Source organism: Pecten maximus, chromosome 8 (assembly GCF_902652985.1).
Source record: "Pecten maximus chromosome 8, xPecMax1.1, whole genome shotgun sequence".
Classification (NCBI taxonomy): domain Eukaryota; kingdom Metazoa; phylum Mollusca; class Bivalvia; order Pectinida; family Pectinidae; genus Pecten; species Pecten maximus.
Window position 1 is genome coordinate 39,052,692 of NC_047022.1, and position 25,560 is coordinate 39,078,251.

Below are 25,560 nucleotides of genomic sequence, written 5' to 3' on the forward strand. Positions count from 1 at the left end.
CAGACTTCACTGTGTAGAATCTGTAGATTTCTGTATAGCTCCGTATCAAGCTTCTAGCCTCCATGCTTGATCGCTTCCTTCATTATCGTTGCTTCCTAGGGGGAACAAGAACAACCGTTATTAAAAAAACAGAAACAACTGCAGGGTTCGGAGGTGTTGGTTATGGTAGTAAACCCACAGCAGGTAAGAATCACATTCATTGGTTGAAAGACTCTTTCCACAGCCAATGAGATTTTCCGTTACAGGTGTTAATGAGAAGTGGAGGTGCATGTTTGATTACAAGCACGCTGAATTCCATTGTATTTATATAATTTCCACCATCTCCCTTCTCCCAAATGAAATAAATTCCCTTGCATATTTTCTGAACATTGGTGGATCTCTGTTCCTGCTGTTGCTATGGCTACCATTAACTGTGATGAAACTATTAGCCACCTGGCTATGAAATTGCATGAATACAGAGTTACACCAAACCAGAAATGTGTGGTACACCTCTGTTGATGAAGTATACAGAAACCCACCCATATACCCTACTGTGTGTAATAAGATACAAATCGGTAAATTGTGTGTTTTGGAACTCTTCTGAGGGAAAAAATCAGGAATAGTGTATTGCCAGATATTAGAAGATATTCTCTACCATAATGACATCCATGCGGAGCTGATTACATGCTTTCTACGCAATGTGGCACAAGTGTAATAAAATGTGACCATTGATAGGGAACAGAGTTTGATATATCACCAACTTCACAGTGTACATGTTGCTTCTTATCACAAGTCTCCTAGTGGCAAAACATTCTGTAGAAAAATAGTATGTGGATGTAGGGGGTGTTTGTGTAGTCTGGCATGTTGTCCTGGCAACAAGGCTTAGTTATCTCCCCTGCATATTTTACTGTAACTTATAATTCATATGGATTTATTTATTTTAACTTTGCATCGTGCAAACAATATTTATAATTATAAAGTTCTTGGTTTGTGATATATATAATTCAAGTTCCCTTTGCCTATCTCTCCTAGAACTGTTTAAATGTAAATGTCCACTTCTCAAGGCGATGTACCAAGGAAAAGGCCCTTGTATGTACTGAGGCAAAGGCCCCTGTATGTACAGAGGCAGGGATATCCATTTGTACTGTATAATGTCACTTTTTCTGGTAACTTCCTTTCCGGAATTGGTTTTCCATAGATGACACAATATAGCTTTCTTATTTGTTACCACATTTTAATTTTTATGTTGCTTTAATTTGTGTTCACAATTTTGTTTCACTTTTTTGTTGATTCTGATATATTTACCATGTGTTTTGTGTTTATTTCCTAATACCTTTTATAAAGTAACATATGATTATTTGCATTTTAGAATTAATGATTTTGTGTTCCCATGCATTTAGTGATGGCGTTTGGTTCTAATAGAAAATCCATTCATTTCATTTCATTCACTCTCTAGAACAAGCTGCAAAATTTTTGACAGAGCAACTTAAAAATGCGTCTTGCATCGGAACTGAGGGTAAAATATCGGTAAAAACCGAGAGCTGGAGCAGTCGAGATGGAGTCACACACACATCCCAGAAATCTGAAGCTTGGGGAGGTAGTCTTTCCTATCAACACCTTGCTCCCTATCATGTACACTTGCTTAAGGTGGTGATGAATATCCCACCTCCTACTAACAAGTTATCTCCCTTTTCTGAACTACACAGTTATTTCTCAAGCTATAGCCCATCAAGTTAAAAATCAAGTTGTGTCATCTTTAACAAATTTTGCTGTTTGATCTTTTCGATTGATGTATACTGCTACTCTTTTTAAAAGAACCTTCCCTTTATTCTTTGTCCTTGACCCTGTTCATTGATAACCTATTGGAAACAGTGTTATCTGCCTTTGTTCTTTATCCTTGATATGTATTGATAAGCTATTTGAAACACAGATATCTGCCCTTGTTCTTTATCCTTGACTCTAGTGATAAGGTATTTGAAACACAGTTATCTGCCCTCGTTCTTAATCCTTGACTCTGTATTGATAAGCTTTTGGAAACATGGTTATCTGCCCTTGTTCTTTATCCTTGAACTCTTGTATTGATAAGGTATTTGAAACACAGTTATCTGCCCTTGTTCTTAATCCTTGACTCTGTATTGATAAACTATTGGACACAGTTATCTGCCCTTGTTCTTTATCCTTGAACTCTTGTATTGATAAGGTATTTGAAACACAGTTATCTGCCCTTGTTCTTAATCCTTGACTCTGTATTGATAAACTATTGGACACGGTTACCTGCCCTTGTTCTTTATCCTTGAACTCTTGTATTGATAATGTATTTGAAACACAGTTATCTGCCCTTGTTCTTAATCCTTGACTCTGTATTGATAAACTATTGGACACGGTTACCTGCCCTTGTTCTTTATCCTTGACCCTATATTGGTAAGCTATTGGAAACTCAGTCATCAGTCCTTGTTCATTAGCCTTGACTCTGTATTGAAATACAGTTATCCGTCTTTATTTGAACTGAATTTCCTAATCATTGCACATATCTCATCCATCATCCCTGTGATCATGTGACATCATAACTAGTCACAATGTCACTTTTGTATAACCATGATACTAACATATATATAACCCTGGAATGCTGACACATATAATCACTGTAACTATTGTACTGGTATGGATACTGTGTTAATCAGTTCAACTGTTAATCTGTGGTTAAACTTGTCCAGTACTATGAACTAGGATTCCAAAAGATAGAGAAAACACCTAGCTAAAGACACAAATGTGTTCTCCGTACACGGAAGATGGAAAATCCAGAAAATATCTCTTTTTACACTACATGTATGTCTATATTCAAGAAAAGTAGACTGACTTTGACAATACGCCTATATCTCAACATTAATATCAAGACATACATATATTTGAATATCAAAATAGAAATAAGTATTTTAAGGCTCAAGATTTTTTTAATGCTTTCTTGCATGGTAGCAATAGAACATCTTTATAACTATTATACTTGCCAACTTTCATCAATTACCTTGGGGAGATGGACCAATTTTCAAGTAAAAAAAGCACATTTGTAGACCTCCCTTGAAAGAATCTTTTTTAACTGATTGGATTTTAAAGATTGGAAACAATATTAATAAGTGTGATAGTTTCATGTCTAAATTCAGTGAAAAAATCATGAGTGTACTCCCAGATAGGACAGAGTTGGCAAATATAAACCTTAATGTACTAACCTGTATAGGCAATTATATGGATAACTGTTCGTATGTTTATTTCTTTGCATGATTTGGTGAAGAACATTATAAAACTTAGTAGAAAAATATAAGAGATTGTGGGTACCTTTGTAAGGGAGGTAACTCCTACTAGTTTATGTTATGCAGCACTCCATGTGTTACAGTTAAGGGAGGATTACTGCAGCTAGTTCACTTTTAACACAAAAACTGGAAATTTATGTTCCAATTTTAACCAACCTTTTGGCAAAAGTCCAACATTTCTCAAATTTGTTTAAAACATTTTAAAGGTTTTGTACAGAAAACTACACTGCATACGTATTTACTTAGCTGGAGTTTAATTGTGTCTGAAAGTAAGAAACTGCTAACATAAATCTGTTATGTTTCTATTAAATATTTCTGCTATTTCAAGTATGTTCCAAAGATTGTTAACAGAAGTAAAGCAGAATCTGCCACTAGGCAATAAACACCATCTGCTTTCAATGCTTGGAGCTCTCTAGTGTTACGAGGATGAAAAAGTCCATTTTTGTTTGAGTATCAGATACCTACAATACACACAATATCTATAGAATCAATTTATAGAAAATTATCTTGTATCTAAATGTAGTTACGTGAATCACGCACAGCAATTTGAGGAATATGTAAGTGTATTGGCAGGCATTTGTTGGTGGATGCCTGCCTCAAAACTTGCTACATTTACAGTAGGGAGTAGCAGTGTTCACTTTCAATCCTTCAATGTAAGGAGTGCCAATGTTAATTAATTGTATGTGTGAAAATGTCGTTCACTGATTTAATCAGAAATCCCAGCTTCAGAAACATCTTGAATTGATCTAAATGAAGATTATGAGTTTACTTCGGAGGATTTTAAAAATTCTATCTGGATTTTATTCTCTACATTTGAAAGGAATAAAGAGCACCACCCCAGATGTGGTTTATTTCAATTTTTTTTAAATTTTTTTCTAGAAGTCGATAAAGGGAATTAATAGATCTATATTGGCATGTGACTCCTGGTTTGTGTGAACAGTATTTTGAGTTTAACCTCCTCCTTTCAGCAAAACCTGGAGCTGGTGGTGCAATGGCTGCATTTAAAAAAATGGATTCTGCAGCAGCTCCCCCTGGTGGTAGTCGACCAAAGTAAGTATTGGGACGTACGAGGGACAACATTGTGACACCAGTAAGGCACTGCTGCCAGCCACAATTAGGCTAAAAATACATTTACTTTTGAACTATAACCTTTGAATTCACGAGGCCAAATTTTATACAAAGAGTTATTTTCCAAAACTCCATGTTTCCCCATATTCAGGCATAATTACACATAATGTAGTACATAACCTTTAACATTCATTAAATGTATTCAAGGATTCATGTAAAAAAGTCAATTTACTATATATCTACATGTAGTATACTTAAACATGTTTTGATGTTTTGTTTGAAATCAATTGAATATATCTTTTGTCTCCTTCCTTGTTAAGCATGTTTAATTAGAAGGGATAAAATCCTGAACCAGATTATTATTTGTCTGTTTGTTAGTTTCCTATAATGCTGATGTTATAAGATTATCATCAGGAAACAGGTTTCATACATCACCTGGAGCATCCACTTTTGTTACAAAATAATAACAGGTGAAACTAATTTCCAATTTTATTTAACAAATTATAGATTTGCATTGATACCGTACAGGATCAATTTGAATTTTTATTATTTTCAGTAACATGAAAAAGGAAATCTGGCAAATTGTATGATGAAAATCAAATCTCTTTATCTCTAGGATCTATACAAAAAGAGTGTTTAATAATTTAGAAACCTGTTTCTTAATGTTTTTGTATAATACATGTATATGCTTCATTGTTTGATCAACAGATTTTGTACCTAGCTGCTAGAGTTTCTGCTGCTGCATGTGTGTTTAGTTCATAACAGTTCATCAGTCCATTCAGAAACTTCCCAAAAGTTATCTCCCAAGCCTAGGGTTGTCACCATTGACCTTTGATCCTAAGTCAATATTGACCCTAAAGTAGTAATTGACCCCTTATCACCATATAAGATTCTATAGGTGATGCCCCCTAGGACTTAAGAGTTGTTTATCACAGCATAGTTACAAATCAGCCCAATGATGAAAGGTAGTTTCCTTGACCCATGAATTATCTTCAATGACTTTTAGTAATTCCCCTTGATCATAAAAGTTACCTCCCTTGATCCTCAATTTATCTCCCTTGATAATAAATTTAACTTCCTTTACTCGAGAGTTATTTTCTTTTGAACCACCAAGACATAGTGTGAAAATGTTCATACCAGCAAGTGCTCATGCTATTCCTTAGCAAACTATTGTAGCACATCATACCAGCTTAAATATTTGTGTGATGTTTACACATGTTAAAAAATCTTTAACTAATTTGTTTTAATACTTTATTTGGTAATTACTAGAGTTTGTATTGTCAACTGATTCATCCAAACTGTTTGTAGCTTTTATATTAAAATGATGAAAAACACCTGTGATTGTAATAAATTTGATTGAAAACAAAACTAAATTCTTTTGTATGAAAAATATTATTGCAGAAAACTTAGTGAGACAATTTTTTTATATCCACCCCAGAAATAATTAGCCTTTTACTTTAAACACTGGAATCTGTGACCAATGTATTGTTGTGTTTTTTAACTGTCAGTGGTTTGTTGGCTGTGTCTTACGCAAAGAAGGCTGCCACAACGATGCGCAGAAATGCTGCCGTAATCAAACAAGAAATTCTCGCATTCGTTAAAAAGAACACGGAAGCGTATGAGGTATAAAAAGCCAACGGCTTATTTTTATAATGTAGCTAGTCTTCACTCACATATTTTTTCCAGACTATTTTTGTTTATTGCTTTTATCTCCTTGCTAACATGTGTGCTGTATGGTACATAGTAAAACATATCAACACAGCATAGCTTTAGTCTTCTATAGAGACTATGTAAATTGTTAAACAATATATAATTAACACAAATCACATGATATATACAACTTAGCTCTGTAATTAACAACAATAGGTAAGTATTTATGACAAAATAGATACAATATACCTATCACAATATATATTTAACAATTCTCAGCAATATTTCTATTTCAAATCAAAACTTTAAACTTAAATTCAAAATATGTAATCTTATATCCCTGACAAAATTTTTATCAGAAGCACTTAATTATATACCATCAAAGCTATTCAACATTTTACCTACAACTGTATACATCATCATCATCAATGACAAGCCATTAGCTTTCCCGTACTGCCACCTGTTGTCAGCCTGCTCACTATTTGCATAAGCTTTTGTCCATCATCATGTATATATGTCCATCACCGTGTTTGTCTAGTCACCCTCATGTTGTAATCCGCCAGGTAGCTCTAGAAAATTCACTAAAATTCTTTCTACATTTTTACAGATATGCTGTCACATTGTTTACAAGACTTAATTTCCAAATTCATGTTTCAGATTGCATGTTTTGTTAGTCGAGTCTGTAATGTTCAGGAGTCCAAAGATTTAGTGAGATTTCCCACTTTTTTATGATTTGTGAAAATCTTCTCATAGTAAACAGATTAATTTTGATGCTGTGATACAAAAAAATGTTTCTTTTTCTATTTTGTGACTAAAAGACATCATAAGCATCACTAAAATTCAATTAACTTCAGCATTTAGGTAAAACAACATTTAAAGTAATGTAAATGTAATGCATAAATAATTGTAAATATGATTTTGATTGACATCACAAAAAGTGGAAGGTCAAAGTTTAACCATTAGCCTTGAAACATTACAGATTTGACCTGTTGTTGTTGATCCCGATCGTCAGTCAATGCTGTAAAGAGGGTGACCTCTGGTGAACTCTTGGTTATGCATTTGAATATTTATTCACCTTATTTTCACTTGAACACTGCTGTTTTCTCCTGCAAGCTTCATGGCGGCTCAAGGTCGCGGGGGAGGTGGCGGAAGCAAGGTCACACGTAGTCCAAGTGCCATCAAAACTATGTTGTTGGAGTGGTGCAAATCTAAAATCAACCATTACGAGGTATCCCTGTCTGTTATCATGGTGCATGGTGTCATGGCTGACATAAGACTGCTTCAGCCTCGTCCACTGTGAAAACTCATCAATTTCCCCAGGTTTACAGGCACCAATTTTTTTTAATTTAAAAGAAAAATGAAGTTATTTAGATTATTTTGAAGAGGAACCACTGATTGTGTCTATATTTGTATTTGTAGTTCGAACAATAAGTTTCCCAACTTAAGGAAAAAGCAGAAGAGAAAAAGTACTTTTGATTATAAGATAAGCATTTAATACAAAACAATTAAGCCTGTGTTAGTTGATGAGTTACAGTGAAATGATGTCACATGACTGATGACGAAATAATCTTCTGGGTTGTGGCTGAAAGGCATGGCTTCACTTGTAACAGGAACTGGTGTTATGTTATGTAGTGGAATGACACAAGATGTGGTTTGGCTGTGGTGTATTGATCTTTAATCAGAACTACTTTAGTTTGCACTTGTTCACGTGACTGAATTGTGATTTGTAGATCACTGTTTGTGAAACAATTTATATGCTGTCTGCTCTAAACTCCTCACAATATTTCTGTCAAGAAATTAAACTTTTAAAACAAGGTGTAATATGACTATTGATGGTAAGGATAATCTTAGAACTTTAGAAAGAGTTTTATTCAAAGAACTTGGTGCATTGAAAGCCTAATTCTCGGAATCTAAAGTATTTCATTCATATCCTCTGAAGAAGAGGTAGCTGACGGAGAACGTCTTAAGATCCTTGACATTGATATCTCACATCTTTTTTTAATAAACGGTTCAGTTTCTCTGAACACAATTAACCTATTGCATAAGTGTGAAAAAGGTTACCAGGTTTTGCTGGGTACCAGGTATAAAAGTCCTGGAATGATTTAGGTGCAGTAGATCTGCATGTTATACTCCACAGCTATTGCATGTTGGAATGAATCCTAGTTTTCTGCTATAAATCAAAGTTATGAAGTATGTACTTCAGTGTTATTTCTATAAAAATACATGTTTATACATGATCAAATATATTCAGTTGCTTTAATATTTAGTCAAAATTTGTCATGCATGAAGGTCTGTGACAGTAAAATATTATGTAGAGATAAAGTTTAGTGAGATGTCGCAGACAAACGTGATTGCATGTACACATGATCCCCTTCTGCTAGTGGAACTTACATGGTGGTTACATAGGAAGCTTGATTTAAACACACTTTCATATGCTGAAGGTAAATACAGAACTTCTGGTTGTGGAACCTTTTCCTCATCTACTGAAAGTTTGAAATTGATATTGGATGTTAAACCCCATAATAGTACTAAGATTTGCAGAACTTGAGTGGTAAGGTGGGAAGGTAGATTCTAAACACTGGTTAGGAGGGAAGGTAGATTCTAAACACTGGTTAGGAGGGAAGGTAGATTCTAGACACTGGTTAGGAGGGAAAGTAGATTCTAGACACTGGTTAGGAGGGAAAGTAGATTCTAGACACTGGTTACGAGGGAAGGTAGATTCTAGACACTGGTTAGGAGGGAAGGTAGATTCTAGACACTGGTTAGGAGGGAAGGTAGATTCTAGACACTGGTTAAGAGGGAAGGTAGATTCTAGACACTGGTTAAGAGGGAAGGTAGATTATAAACACTGGTTAGGAGGGAAGGTAGATTATAAACACTGGTTAGGTGGGAAGGTAGATTCTAGACACTGGTTAGGAGGGAAGGTAGATTCTAGACACTGGTTAGGAGGGAAGGTAGATTCTAAACACAGGTTAGGAGGGAAGGTAGATTCTAAACACTGGTTAGGAGGGAAGGTAGATTCTAAACACTGGTTAGGAGGGAAGGTAGATTCTAGACACTGGTTAGGAGGGAAGGTAGATTCTAAACACTGGTTAGGAGGGAAGGTAGATTCTAAACACTGGTTAGGAGGGAAGGTAGATTCTAGACACTGGTTAGGAGGGAAGGTAGATTCTAAACACTGGTTAGAAGGGAAGGTAGATTCTAGACACTGGTTAAGAGGGAAGGTAGATTCTAAACACTGGTTAGGAGGGAAGGTATATTCTAAACACAGGTTAGGAGGGAAGGTAGATTCTAAACACTGGTTAAGAGGGAAGGTAGATTCTAAACACAGGTTAGGAGGGAAGGTAGATTCTAAACACTGGTTAGGAGGGAAGGTAGATTCTAAACACTGGTTAGGAGGGAAGGTAAATTCTAAACACTGGTTAGGAGGGAAGGTAAATTCTAAACACTGGTTAGGAGGGAAGGTAGATTCTAAACACTGATTAGGAGGGAAGGTAGATTCTAAACACTGGTTAGGAGGGAAGGTAGATTCTAGACACTGGTTAGGAGGGAAGGTAGATTCTAAACACTGGTTAGGAGGGAAGGTAGATTCTAGACACTGGTTAGGAGGGAAGGTAGATTCTAAACACTGGTTAGGAGGGAAGGTAGATTCTAAACACTGGTTAGGAGGGAAGGTAGATTCTAAACACTGGTTAGGAGGGAAGGTAGATTCTAGACACTGGTTAGGAGGGAAGGTAGATTATAAACACTGGTTAGGAGGGAAGGTAGATTCTAAACACTGGTTAGGAGGGAAGGTAGATTCTAGACACTGGTTAGGAGGGAAGGTAGATTCTAAACACTGGTTAGAAGGGAAGGTAGATTCTAGACACTGGTTAAGAGGGAAGGTAGATTCTAAACACTGGTTAGGAGGGAAGGTATATTCTAAACACAGGTTAGGAGGGAAGGTAGATTCTAAACACTGGTTAAGAGGGAAGGTAGATTCTAAACACAGGTTAGGAGGGAAGGTAGATTCTAAACACTGGTTAGGAGGGAAGGTAAATTCTAAACACTGGTTAGGAGGGAAGGTAGATTCTAAACACTGGTTAGGAGGGAAGGTAGATTCTAAACACTGATTAGGAGGGAAGGTAGATTCTAAACACTGGTTAGGAGGGAAGGTAGATTCTAGACACTGGTTAGGAGGGAAGGTAGATTCTAAACACTGGTTAGGAGGGAAGGTAGATTCTAGACACTGGTTAGGAGGGAAGGTAGATTCTAAACACTGGTTAGGAGGGAAGGTAGATTCTAAACACTGGTTAGGAGGGAAGGTAGATTCTAAACACTGGTTAGGAGGGAAGGTAGATTCTAGACACTGGTTAAGAGGAAGGTAGATTCTAAACACAGGTTAGGAGGGAAGGTAAATTCTAGACACTAGTTAGGAGGGAAGGTAAATTCTAGACACTGGTTAAGAGGGAAGGTAGATTCTAGACACTGGTTAAGAGGGAAGGTAGATTCTAGACACTGGTTAGAAAGGAAGGTAGATTCTAGACACTGGTTAAGAGGGAAGGTATATTCTAGAGACCAGTTAAGAGGGAAGGTAGATTCTAGACACTGGTTAGGAGGGAAGGTAGATTCTAGACACTGGTTAAGAGGGAAGGTAGATTCTAGACACTGGTTAGGAGGGAAGGTAGATTCTAGACACTGGTTAAGAGGGAAGGTAGATTCTAGACACTGGTTAAGAGGGAAGGTAGATTCTAGACACTGGTTAAGAGGGAAGGTAGATTCTAGACACTGGTTAAGAGGGAAGGTAGATTCTAGACACTGGTTAGGAGGGAAGGTAGATTCTTAATACACTGTAATCTGTTGTTTTTGGTGAAGGAACTTCCAGCATTGCTAACATCTTAAGAAAATGATTTTGTCATTTTTAATCTTTGAGGCTTTTTTTTTTTTTTAATTCAGTGTGTTGTTTGCTTTATATTTGTGTCCAGATAGTTTGGGATCATTTAACTTATTTCATACATTTGTTTGAGTTTCTAGTACAGTTTATTCAGAGAAATTTTTAAATGTTTATGATATACAGGGGAGGCTCTAAAGCTAATCTTAGTAACTTGGATAAAAAGCATGAAATGAGTGTATGGAATCTTCTGTATCATCACAAACAAAAGGGCCATAATATCTAAAGAGAATGCCTTATTGTTATCAAAGGAAGGAAATGTCAGATCGTTTATCAAAAGTACAATTACGTAAATGTTTTGATGAAATCGTCAGGTGCAGGCCATTCCATGATCAGTAGATAAATACATCCTAATAACATTATGTTCTGGGTATGACCTGGATCTATTTCCCTTGTATTAATTCTCAATTCTAGGTCTTCTTTAGATGTAGTCTGGATGGGTTCTAAGTAAATTCATAGCGTAATAAATTAAACAATATCTCTGCAGCATAATAAATTTGTACTTACTGTAAGTCTGTTTGATAACAATGCTGGGTAGTAGAAATCATAAACAGTGATGGGTAGTAGAAATCATAAACAGTGATGGGTAGTAGAAATCATAAACAGTGATATGGGTAGTAGAAATCATAAACAGTGATATGGGTAGTAGAAATCATAAACAGTGATATGGGTAGTAGAAATCATAAACAGTGATATGGGTGGTAGATATCTCCCCTCTGTGGTCATTAAATATTTATGTACATGTTGCATGATCTAACTCAGGGTAGCTGTGTAATGGTAGAAGGCTAGGAACAATATTACTTTCTTTTTTTCAGAATTTCACCTGAAATAGACTGATTTTGCTCTTTTTGAAAACATTGTTTAACTTGCATGGATTAACTATTGTTTTTGAATTGTTTAATGATATGCTAAAATATTCAATACATGTATATGGAACAAATGTTTTATGATTATTTTATAATTGAAAGTATTTTTCGGAATTCTTTTCACTCTGAAATTGACATAACTGTTACTGCACCTTTTAGATAAACACTGAACTGTATAAGAACTGTATATTGTTTTTATCTATGAAAGATGATCCATAAAATTATGATTATAATGAAGTAATTCAGATCATATGCAGTAATATTAACGAAACATTAAAATGTTTTTCAAATATACACACAAGTGATTAAAAGAGAATTTCCATTTTAGGGAATTGAGGTGACAAATTTCTCAAGCAGTTGGAACAATGGGATGGCATTTTGTGCTCTGATCCATAATTTCTACCCAGATGCATTTGATATTACCAAACTCAACCCCAAAAATAGACGGGCCAACTTCAACCTCGCATTCGATACAGCTGAGTAAGTAGCCAGGTTTTTATACTCTCCATAACAAAGTTTGGGGGTGATGTCCCCTTCACCAGGTCTACTGGTCTGGACGTCTGTCTTCAGAACACCTCGTCGTACTCTATTTTTAGGTCACCTGAGACAAAGTCTCAAGTGACCTTTTCTCATCGCTTTTTGTCTGTCATCGTTCGTCCGTAGACAATTTATATTTTTAACTTCTGCTCCAAAATCTCTTAACCAAATTCAATGAAATTTGGAAGGAAGCTTTCATAGCCGACACTGGAGTCTCACTTATGCCACTGGGGAGGGGTTAAACTTTGCTATAGTTTATATAGGGAAATCACATTTTTGACTATCATTGTTTTGGTTTCTATTATAATTCAATCTAACTTTGCTAACATTATCAGTTTTGGATGACAGCTTAATGGTATGCACTTGTTGGCCTTGACTGACTCACTGGGCTGATTGGCGAGGCCAAAAAGGCTCCAATTACCTGAAATATTTCAAAACTCAGGTGACCAATAAGGCCCATGGTCTCTTGTTACTTTTCCAGGGGTCTCCATAGAGATCTCCATTTTGTTCCTATTCAGCTGTTTTGATGTTGATATGAGTTAGAATTACAGTTTTGTTGTTGATATGAGTTAGAATTAGAGTTGTGATGTTGATATGAGTTACAGTTTTGTTGTTGATATGAGTTAAAGTTACAGTTTTATTAGTAATTTGAGTTAAGAATTACAGTTTTTTTAGTTATTTAAAATGTACTTTGCATGGTGCTATTCTCTGTGTTTGTAGGCAGTATGCAGACATTGCGCCCCTTCTGGATGTGGAGGACATGGTTCGTATGAAGAACCCTGACTGGAAATGTGTGTTTACCTATGTACAGAGTTTCTACCGCAAACTCCACAACCATGAGGCTAACAAGGTGAAGCAGTCATCGGAACAGTAATCACTCTTTACCTTCATACAGAGCTTCTACCGCACCACAATCACAAGGCTGGCAACGTGATCATTGGAACATCTCTCTCCTATGTCTGGAAAAGCCTACACGACAGCATGCTCTGTATCAGTTTTACCACTAAAATGGAGAATAGCACCTGATTATTGTGGAAATTTCGGCATGATGACCACATTATATGAAATCTCGCGAAAATAACAGTGACCAGCGAACATTTTAGTCGGCTGCTGTTCCCATAGCAACATGACATATATGCTTGTAGTGTGACCTTGAGAGGTCAGAGGTCTTTTAACTACCAGTAGTAGTGAGAACGACTGGAATGAAGGCTTATTTATAATACTCAGTCAGGTAGTGTTTTACACAATCTTACATCAGCAATCATGGTTTTAATCTCAAACTGTCAAAAGTACTCGGACATGGTTTGTGACAAATCAGTCATTATTGGAACCTTCTCTTTTGTGAAGTAGGGAATTAAGTATGAATTGTCAAAATATTGTATTGTCAAGTTCAATATTTTCTTTTTTCTTTTTATAAGAATTTTTTAAATAACAGATTTGCCCTAATAAGCTTTTTTAGTGTTTATGGGCTATTAAGATTATAATAATTCAATAACAGATAATATGAGGGGTTTGAATATTTACCCTCAATGATGGTAGAAGTAGGGGATTCAATGACAATATTTGATAATGGAATTTTTCTAGTAGAATTTTATATTATCAACTGTGCCAAAATATACTCTCATCTCATTGTGAGTCAAGTAGATTTTAGAAAACTCATTGGATGTTAACATTGTTACATGACTCTAGTATACATACATTGTACCAATAATCTGCCATCTTGGATTGAATCTTGTTTTTACAGTATAGTATGTAGTGCAGTCAGCCTTAATGCTTGTGGGGCAACTAGACATGACTGTTTTTAAATTTTGCAATTTTTGTCATTATATATAACATAGACAATTGTATGATCTATATACATTATTTACTACTCAAATACTTATAAAAGAAAAATGACATGTATAATTGTACTGTTGAAGGTCATCAATTTGACCCAAATACAGGTCAAGGTCATGTAGCATTAACAGCTGCTCTATGTAGAATTCCCAGCAATACATTGGAATATTAACGTGTAGTTTGTTCTCTAAATAAGATGCTTTTTATTTTTTATTTGGCTTTGGATACATTACCTGCTACATGTAGCTTTGGTGGAACTTTAACAACAATCAGAGATAGCTGGACATTCATGTCCCCATGACCTCTCTTGTCTGTCAATGTCAGACCCAAGTCTGATGTAAGAGGAGGGGTGGAGGGGTGCAGCAAATACATTCTCATTATATAAATTACTTATTTTTATAAGAAATTGGGTTGAATATAAGAAATTAGGTTGAATGGTAACATAAGGTCAAGGTCACAAATGACCTTGGAGTGTGAAGAGTATAGCCCTATTTAGTCCCTCAGTGACACTCACATCTCCGTTCAGTACCTTTCCCTATGCACAATCCTGTTGATAGATAATCTATGGAACACTGAAAAAAACTCTTTGTTTACATATACTTTCAGCTAGGCCGTTGGTAGGGATTGGGAGCTATGCCCTTAGATAATAGTGTCCAGCATGACCCTTGATCTTGATTAGGAATTTCTTGCTGGACACTTGCCTTTGGGTTTAAATTTCCAGCTAGGCCTTTTACCTTGTGTAGGAATTTCAAGCTAGGCTTTTTTGAAGCAGTGTCCAGACCCAATATAGGCTGTTGACTGAAAAAACAGATACTCGAAAAGAGACTTTTTTTTTCCCTTATCAAGTGCCAAGTTACTTTAAACATCCTCTCCTTCAATTCACAATTGATCCATCGTTGGGAGGTTCTATCTAGAACTTACAGGTGTGTAGAGGTTCTATCTAGAACTTACAGGTGTGTAGAGGTTCTATTTAGAACTTACAGGCGTGTAGAGGTTCTATCTAGAACTTACAGGTGTGTAGAGGTTCTATCTAGAACTTACAGGTGTGTAGAGGTTCTATCTAGAACTTACAGGTGTGTAGAGGTTCTATCTAGAACTTACAGGTATGTAGAGGTCGACTTGCCCTGTTTTCCAACAAATCCATAAATAGGTAAAAACCTAGATGTTTGAGAGTTGTATATGAAGTGTTAGCTATATAGGTATAGTATGTAAGTAATATATCGCTAGGTGGTGTATATATAATAGATCTCTGCAGCAGAGCTTGCGTACTACTGTTAATGTGTGTTAAATCTTTATTTTTAATTCAGTATACGAGTGTTAATATATCATCAGCTGTTGTGATGTATACCTTATTGTTTATATTTATGTTCACTGTTTTAGTTCGTGATCTGAATATTATGCCAGTATAGACTTGTAGGTTTTCTGCTTTCTTGTTATCTTATCAATACAGTTTTATGATCTTATGAGAACATTTGATAGTTTTAGACCAAATCTCTTTAACATTGACATACTTTTATGATGTACACTGAATTTTTAAGTCTTTGGTCACATGTAAGGTGCTCCAGGTGGTTATCACCATAGAAACTCAATGTAGTGTCAAAGTGCAGGTCACCTATCACTACTTTTACTCTTAACAAAAAATTATGTATGATTAACAGGTGTTGTACATTTTTAACCAGGTTTTTTTTTAGTCTTTCTGATGTTTTATGCATCATTTAAAATTTACATGTTTATTGCATGTGATGAGGTTTTTAACAGAAATAAAACTGATCATGTTTACTTGTGACCGTGTATAATACAACATATCCCCTTAATCTTTGGAATAAAAGTTTTTAGCCATAAATGGTGCCATGTTGTATACAAGTCACTTATCTAGTTTATACAGAAATTCTGGTTTCTGAAATTTTTTTTTCCAAATATCTGGATCATCAAGATACAAATAATCTACTATATGTACGATGTATAGTCGGTCAGCTGACCAGTACTATGTACTGTGTATGGTCGGCCAGCTGACCAGTACTATGTACTGTGTATGGTCGGTCAGCTGACGGGTTCTATGTACCGTGTATGGTCGTTCAGCTGACCGTACTATATACTGTGTATGGTCGGTCAGCTGACCGGTACTATGTACTGTGTATGGTCGGCCAGCTGACCAGTACTATGTACTGTGTATGGTCGGTCAGCTGACGGGTTCTATGTACTGTGTATGGTCGGCCAGCTGACCGGTACTATGTACTGTGTATGGTCTGTCAGCTGACCAGTACTATGTACTGTGTATGGTCGGTCAGCTGATCTGTACTATGTACTGTGTATGGTCGGTCAGCTGACCAGTACTATGTACTGTGTATGGTCGGTCAGATGACGGGTTCTATGTACTGTGTATGGTCGGCCAGCTGACCGGTACTATGTACTGTGTATGGTCTGTCAGCTGACCAGTACTATGAACTGTGTATGGTCGGTCAGCTGATCTGTACTATGTATTGACTACATGTATTTAGGTATATATATATATGTAATGTTCTGTGATCATTCTGCCATACTATGATATATCTCTGTAATACCTGTAGTTTAACACCTTAATATTTACCTGTTATATACATTGTAAACAGTAGTCTTTTCAATCCTCAGAAATTTAATGGACTTTCTCAACAGTTGAGATTTTGAGATAAGCTCACTACTATAAAATTACTGCAATATCTTCCCTATAACTGCTGATATTAACATTATTTTCCTCAGAACTGGGTGACATCCAGTGTCCAGCATCCTACCTTGCCATTCTTTATTTCCCCTATCATGTATTGCATTATTATTTGTAACATGTTGTAGATTTTGTGATAATTTGCTTTAAATTTATTGAACATTTATTGAAGAATTAAATAAAAATGATAAAAAAACATAATGAAAATAAAGTGTATGTGTTTTTTTTTGTATTTTACTGAAAAGACTTTATGGTAGAATGTTGAAAACACAGAATCATTATGATAGATGGAAAAGAAGAATAGGATGTTGCATATTTTGTGTTATTTCTAGCCTGGAAATGCCTTAATCAGTTTATAACTTCAACTTTGTGATTATTCTCCCCACTTTGGAGGTATAATGTACATCCATGCCTGAAAACGTGTACACGATATTACATCTGTGCTTGAACACTTGTGTACATGATATTACGTCTGTGCCTGAACACTTGTGTACACGATATTACATCTGTGCTTGAACACTTGTGTACACGATATTACGTCTGTGCCTGAACACTTGTGTACACGATATAACATCTGTTCTTGAACACTTGTGTACACGATAAAACATCTGTTCTTGAACACTTGTGTACATGATATAACATCCGTGTCTGAACACTTGTGTACACGATAAAATATCTGTTCTTGAACACTTGTGTACATGATATAACATCTGTGTCTGAACACTTGTGTACACGTTATTACGTCTGTGCCTGAACACTTGTGTACACGATATTACATCGTGCCTGAACACTTGTGTACACGATATAACATCTGTGCCTGAACACTTGTGTACACGATATTACATCGTGCCTGAACACTTGTGTACACGATAAAACATCTGTTCCTGAACACTTGTGTACACGATAAAACATCTGGGCCTGAACACTTGTGTACACGTTATTACGTCTGTGCCTGAACACTTGTGTACACGATAAAACATCTGGGCCTGAACACTTGTGTACACGTTATTATGTCCGTGTCTGAACACTTGTGTACACGATATTACATCGTGCCTGAACACTTGTGTACACGATAAAACATCGTGCCTGAACACTTGTGTACAAGATATTACATCGTGCCTGAACACTTGTGTACACGATAAAACATCTGTTCCTGAACACTTGTGTACACGATATTACATCCGTGCCTGAACACTTGTGTACACGATATTACATCCGTGCCTGAACACTTGTGTACACGATATAACATCTGTTCCTGAACACTTGTGTACACGATATAACATCCGTGCCTGAACAATTGTGAACACAATATCTCTCATGAGCCCCTGTACAGATTTCATATTCACACCACTGCATACTTGTACATCTTATGTAGGTTTTGATGGTCATCAGTCAGGCAAGATTAAAGGTCAAAGGTCACACCTTTGAAATGAAAGTTTTTGTACAAGGTATGTCTTGAATACATAGTTGCTGTTCACACCATAACATCACGTGAAATTCTACACCAGATTAGATTTTGGTGCCATTAGTTAAGGTTAAGGTCAAAGGTCATACTTAATCACTATGAAAATGGTCCATATATTTTGATATCTCTTGAATCCCTGGATAGATATATTGTTTTGTTGAGGGGGTTGGGGTACATCTGTGTCAGGCCCTGCTCAATTTGGTTTCATTTGTCCATCAATAAAACCCTCGATTTGTTGTCAATCAATAAACCCTGCATATGTTGTCCATCAACAAAACCCTGCATATGTTGTCAATCAACAATACCCTGGATATGTTGTCAATCAATAAAACCCTGCATATGTTGTCCATTAAAAAATCCTGGATATGTCTGTCAAAGAAAACATTGATATTGAGGACACTGGGGACTGTCGCAATTGCTTTCAGAGAGTACAAGAAAACATGTTTTGCTGTCGGCACATTACAAATGGCATCATCAATTATCTATCATTCAATTATAGACATCGGCGGCAACTAGTTCAGGTCGACTGGAAATATAAAGGACTTTATACTTATCTCATCACTCATATAAAAATACTCCACTAGTTAATCAGCTGTTTGTACTATAAAGTCGGTTTTACTAAAAACTGATAATTACCTATTTTCGACCATAGGATAAATTATCCTCTGTATATAGTATATATCGATGATGATTTTAACTTTGGTGTTAATGACCAGATACAAGTGTGCCTATGACTTGACCATGTACATGTATAAACTACCACAGGTGTCATAACTGCCTACATAGATAAATGGTAATAGGCTTACTATCGATCAAAACATACGTCATCACATTTATGGGTGGTCGGATGGCACAGTCCAATCGTAGGTGGGTTAATGTTGTTGGCGATCGGTTGTTTTTACTTTTGTACTCATCCAACCGTAAATACAAAATATATCTTTGATCTTGATTACATTTACGATGGGATATTAAAATCCTATTCAAAATTCGATCCTATATTATGTTACGATATTCAGAATACTTTCACTTCGACTTGATGACGTGTTCCCACTTTTAATATGTTGATTTGTATTGTACTCTAACAGATGTTACTTTTGTACGTACGGACATCAAATCCTGGTCCAGTTACGTTTTCCGATCTTTCTATTCTCCAATTTATCATCCGCAGCCTAAAAAACAAGTTACCACACATCAGCGTGTTTAACCCCATTCCGTTGAGGAGCCAGGGGTTTCTACTCCGAGTGGAAAATACGGTGGCACGGCGAGTAAAATTGGTTATTCTTTCTTAACGTTCAATATGTCATGCAATTGTGCTCACGTGTTGGCCGAAAATATTTTGAAAGTGTTAGGTCAGTTTCCCAATAGATGAAGAGCTTACATCGGGACAAATTACATTTTCATGATTTTTTGTCGACCTCGTGAATGTAGATGTTTTCTCTTCATTGTGCCTTTTCTAGACCGGAAAAATATTTCAAGAAATGTTAAACATGTTCTTCATAACAATAAGTAATTATACGTCAAATGGAATGCTGGTCTGATTTTGAATGGCATGCTTATTTGAAAATTCAACTTAGATAATCGGGTTGCTACTCATTTTGTATTTAATATTCGCAATTATTTTGCATATTGAAATTACGACTATATCAAGTAAATCAATTATGTATTTGGTTTGGGATACCTACATTGTAGGTACTAGATGGTTGATTCCTCGCTATTAAGACCAAAGCGAAAGAGGTGTCTGAGTGAATCTGTTGTACTTATCTACTGATATTCAGAAGAACCAATTTAGAGAACATTACATCTACTTACAAAGGAATAATAACAATAGGATTGGGAAAAAAAACTAACTGGGTTAACGGACAAGGATCACATTTCACGACTTCTCTCTCGGACATTGTTGATACACGGACAAGGATCACAATTCACGACTTCTCTCTCGGACATTGTCGATACACGGACAAGGATCACGATTCACGACTTCTCTCTCGGACATTGTTGATACACGGACAAGGATCACAATTCACGACTTCTCTCTCGGACATTGTTGATACACGGACAAGGATCACAATTCATCACTTCTATCTCGGACATTGTTGATACACGGACAAGGATCACAATTCATCACTTCTCTCTCGGACATTGTTGATACACGGACAAGGATCACAATTCACGACTTCTCTCTCGGACATTGTTGATACACGGACAAGGATCACAATTCATCACTTCTCTCTCGGACATTGTTGATACACGGACAAGGATCACAATTCACGACTTCTCTCTCGGACATTGTTGATACACGGACAAGGATCACAATTCATCACTTCTCACGGACATTGTTGATACACGGACAAGGATCACAATTCACCACTTCTCTCTCGGACATTGTTGATACACGGACAAGGATCACAATTCACCACTTCTCTCTCGGACATTGTTGATACACGGACAAGGATCACAATTCACCACTTCTCTCTCGGACATTGTTGATACACGGACAAGGATCACAATTCACCACTTCTCTCTCGGACATTGTTGATACACGGACAAGGATCACAATTCACGACTTCTCTCTCGGACATTGTTGATACACGGACAAGGATCACAATTCACGACTTCTCTCTCGGACATTGTTGATACACGGACAAGGATCACAATTCACCACTTCTCTCTCGGACATTGTTGATACACGGACAAGGATCACAATTCACGACTTCTCTCTCAGACATTGTTTATACACGGTAAGGATCACAATTCATCACTTCTCTCTCGGACATTGTTGATACACGGACAAGGATCACAATTCATCACTTCTCTCTCGGACATTGTTGATACACGGACAAGGATCACAATTCACCACTTCTCTCTCGGACATTGTTTATACACGGACAAGGATCACAATTCATCACTTCTCTCTCGGACATTGTTGATACACGGACAAGGATCACAATTCACGACTTCTCTCTCGGACATTGTTGATACACGGACAAGGATCACAATTCACCACTTCTCTCTCGGACATTGTTAATAAACACGGACAAGGATCACAATTCACGACTTCTCTCTCGGACATTTTTGATACACGGACAAGGATCACAATTCACGACTTCTCTCTCGGACATTGTTGATACACGGACAAGGATCACAATTCATCACTTCTCTCTCGGACATTGTTGATACACGGACAAGGATCACAATTCACGACTTCTCTCTCGGACATTGTTGATACACGGAGAAAGATCACAATTCATCACTTCTCTCTCGGACATTGTTGATACACGGACAAGGATCACAATTCACGACTTCTCTCTCGGACATTGTTGATACACTGACAAGGATCACAATTCACGACTTCTCTCTCGGACATTGTTGATACACGGACAAGGATCACAATTCATCACTTCTCTCTCGGACATTGTTGATACACGGACAAGGATCACAATTCACGACTTCTCTCTCAGACATTGCTGCTACACGGACAAGGATCACAATTCATCACTTCTCTCTCGGACATTGTTGATACACGGACAAGGATCACAATTCACGACTTCTCTCTCAGACATTGTTGATACACGGACAAGGATCACAATTCACGACTTCTCTCTCGGACATTGTTGATACACGGACAAGGATCACAATTCACGACTTCTCTCTCAGACATTGTTGCTACACGGACAAGGATCACAATTCATCACTTCTCTCTCGGACATTGTTGATACACGGACAAGGATCACAATTCACGACTTCTCTCTCGGACATTGTTGATACACGGACAAGGATCACAATTCACGACTTCTCTCTCGGACATTGTTGATACACGGACAAGGATCACAATTCACGACTTCTCTTCCAGACATTGTTGATACACGAACTAGGATCACAATTCACCATCCATGCAATTACAGATCAATTGTTATCACAATGTCTTTGAAAGGATGATGGTTATCAAATATTTACACACTAATTTGTTACATAATACATCGCGGTATACAAATCAGCCTTGGTGTTAACCATTTAATTTTGTCATAACATCTGCGGAATTCTCGGAAAGAAACAAATATAATTATCATGTTTAGTATTTTGTGATATTTCAAAAGCATTCTATCGTGTTTGGCATGTAGGGCTAGTCCAAAAGTTAGAAACCTTTGGAATATCTGGCAAATTGCTTATTTGGTTCAAGGATTACATTTCGCATCACAGGTCATAATACAAAACTCAAAATCTCAAATAAAAACAACCGATGCCGATGTACCCCAAGGATCTGAACTCGGCCCATTCTTATTTCTTCCATTTATAACCGATATTTGTGATAACCCTGAGAAAGCCTTTCTCGTGTGTTTGCCGATAACATATTGTTGTATATCCTGATAACCCTGAGAAAGCCTTTCTCGTGTGTTTGCCGATAACATATTGTTTTATATCCTGATAACCCTGAGAAAGCCTTTCTCGTGTGTTTGCCGATAACATATTGTTTTATATCCTGATAACCCTGAGACAGCCTTTCTCGTGTGTTTGCCGATAACATATTGTTTTATATCCTGATAACCCTGAGAAAGCCTTTCTCGTGTGTTTGCCGATAACATATTGTTTTATATCCTGATAACCCTGAGAAAGCCTTTCTCGTGTGTTTGCCGATAACATATTGTTGTATATCCTGATAACCCAGAGAAAGCCTTTCTCGTGTGTTTGCCGATAACATATTGTTTTATATCCTGATAACCCCGAGAAAGCCGTTCTCGTGTGTTTGCCGATAACATATTGTTTTATATCCTGATAACCCTGAGAAAGCCTTTCTCGTGTGTTTGCCGATAACATATTGTTTTATATCCTGATAACCCTGAGAAAGCCTTTCTCGTGTGTTTGCCGATAACATATTGTTTTATATCCTGATAACCCTGAGAAAGCCTTTCTCGTGTGTTTGCCGATAACATATTGTTGTATATCCTGATAACCCTGAGAAAGCCTTTCTCGTGTGTTTGCCGATAACATATTGTTTTATATCCTGATAACCCTGAGAAAGCCTTTCTCGTGTGTTTGCCGATAACATATTGTTGTATATCCTGATAACCCAGAGAAAGCCTTTCTCGTGTGTTTGCCGATAACATATTGTTGTATATCCTGATAACCCTGAGAAAGCCTTTCTCGTGTGTTTGCCGATAACATATTGTTTTATATCCTGATAACCCTGAGAAAGCCTTTCTCGTGTGTTTGCCGATAACATATTGTTGTATATCCTGATAACCCTGAGAAAGCCTTTCTCGTGTGTTTGCCGATAACATATTGTTGTATATCCTGATAACCCAGAGAAAGCCTTTCTCGTGTGTTTGCCGATAACATATTGTTGTATATCCTGATAACCCTGAGAAAGCCTTTCTCGTGTGTTTGCCGATAACATATTGTTGTATATCCTGATAACCCTGAGAAAGCCTTTCTCGTGTGTTTGCCGATAACATATTGTTTTATATTCTGATAACCCTGAGAAAGCCTTTCTCGTGTGTTTGCCGATAACATATTGTTGTATATCCTGATAACCCTGAGAAAGCCTTTCTCGTGTGTTTGCCGATAACATATTGTTGTATATCCTGATAACCCTGAGAAAGCCTTTCTCGTGTGTTTGCCGATAACATATTGTTGTATATCTTGATAACCCTGAGAAAGCCTTTCTCGTGTGTTTGCCGATAACATATTGTTGTATATCCTGATAACCCTGAGAAAGCCTTTCTCGTGTGTTTGCCGATAACATATTGTTGTATATCCTGATAACCCATCAGCAACAATTGAGACTTCTATTAATGGCGACTTTCAAAATCTTCAAAGTTTGGCAAATAATTGGCTCGTGAAATTTAATCCTGCTAAAACTGAAGCTATCCTTCCATCAAATTATAATAACCCAATCGACAGGGAGATATCAAATTATAATAACCCAATCGACAGGGAGATATCAAATTATAATTACCCAATCGACAGGGAGATATCAAATTATAATAACCCAATCGACAGCTAGGGAGATATCAAATTATAATAACCCAATCGACAGGGAGATATCGAATTATAATAACCCAATCGACAGCTAGGGAGATATCAAATTATAATAACCCAATCGACAGGGAGATATCAAATTATAATAACCCAATCGACAGGGAGATATCAAATTATAATAACCCAATCGACAGGGAGATATCAAATTATAATAACCCAATCGACAGGGAGATATCAAATTATAATAACCCAATCGACAGGGAGATATCAAATTATAATAACCCAATCGACAGGGAGATATCAAATTCAATAATGTTGTTATAGACTTGAAAATGCACTCTTACTCGAGCAAATATTCTCTCTACTATGAAACAGGATAGGAACTTTTCTTCCCTTCTTTTATTGACTTCTAACTTACTAAAATAGTATATTAATGTAATGATAATGTGATGTACAAAGAAGAGGGCTTATATAATGTTGGTTTACTTTGTGCTCCGGCCTACACGTATCGTCATAAGAATATGTTTAAACATAAAAATAATCACGGAACACTGTCGAGCTATGAGACTAAGTACCGCGATATAACGCGAACGGTTTGTGTCATAGCCTAAGTACCTTACATCAATATGAAATGACGTAATGATGTTTATATGTTACAATTAACATCAATAGATATATATACATGTTGTGAACAGAATTGATAGCTGAAATAAACGTCTGTGACGCCTGTAAATAAAAGTTACCGAATAGAGCGAGCTATAAATGTATGTAATAATATATTTTATTGCATTTTGCCAGTGAAATACTAGTATATAGAGGATATTGAATGGTTTCCCGTTTAATATAACATATGTTTCAGCAGTATGACAGAATATCGATATTTTCACGAGTGCGAAGCACGAGGGAAAAATTACGGATTCTGTTCGGATATTTTATCATAAATAATATTATCCCAGACAATATCAGAATATTATCCCAGACAATATCAGAATATTATCCCAGACAATATCAGAATATTATCCCAGACAATATCAGAATATTATCCCAGACAATATCAGAATATTATCCCAGACAATATCAGAATATTATCCCAGACAATATCAGAATATTATCCCAGACAATATCAGAATATTATCCCAGACAATATCAGAATATTATCCCAGACAATATCAGAATATTATCCCAGACAATATCAGAATATTATCCCAGACAATATCAGAATATTATCCCAGACAATATCAGAATATTAT

The 25,560-nt window shown here is 36.4% G+C and overlaps 1 protein-coding gene and 1 long non-coding RNA gene across 2 annotated transcripts in view; both read left to right on the forward strand.

Moving 5' to 3' along the window:
- LOC117332319 (muscle M-line assembly protein unc-89-like) overlaps window positions 1-17,080 on the forward strand; it is a 135,288-nt gene extending 118,208 nt beyond the window's left edge. The window contains 6 exon segments of the mRNA XM_033891204.1: window positions 100-183; window positions 1,436-1,576; window positions 4,253-4,334; window positions 7,116-7,230; window positions 12,127-12,278; window positions 13,056-17,080. Coding sequence (XP_033747095.1) covers window positions 100-183; window positions 1,436-1,576; window positions 4,253-4,334; window positions 7,116-7,230; window positions 12,127-12,278; window positions 13,056-13,209 — 728 coding nt within the window. The 3' untranslated portion in view covers window positions 13,210-17,080.
- LOC117333464 lies at window positions 8,873-11,642 on the forward strand. Its single transcript, XR_004533906.1, has 2 exons — window positions 8,873-10,785; window positions 10,816-11,642. It is a non-coding gene; the product is annotated as an uncharacterized LOC117333464 (long non-coding RNA).
- Window positions 17,081-25,560: the final 8,480 nt, after the last annotated feature.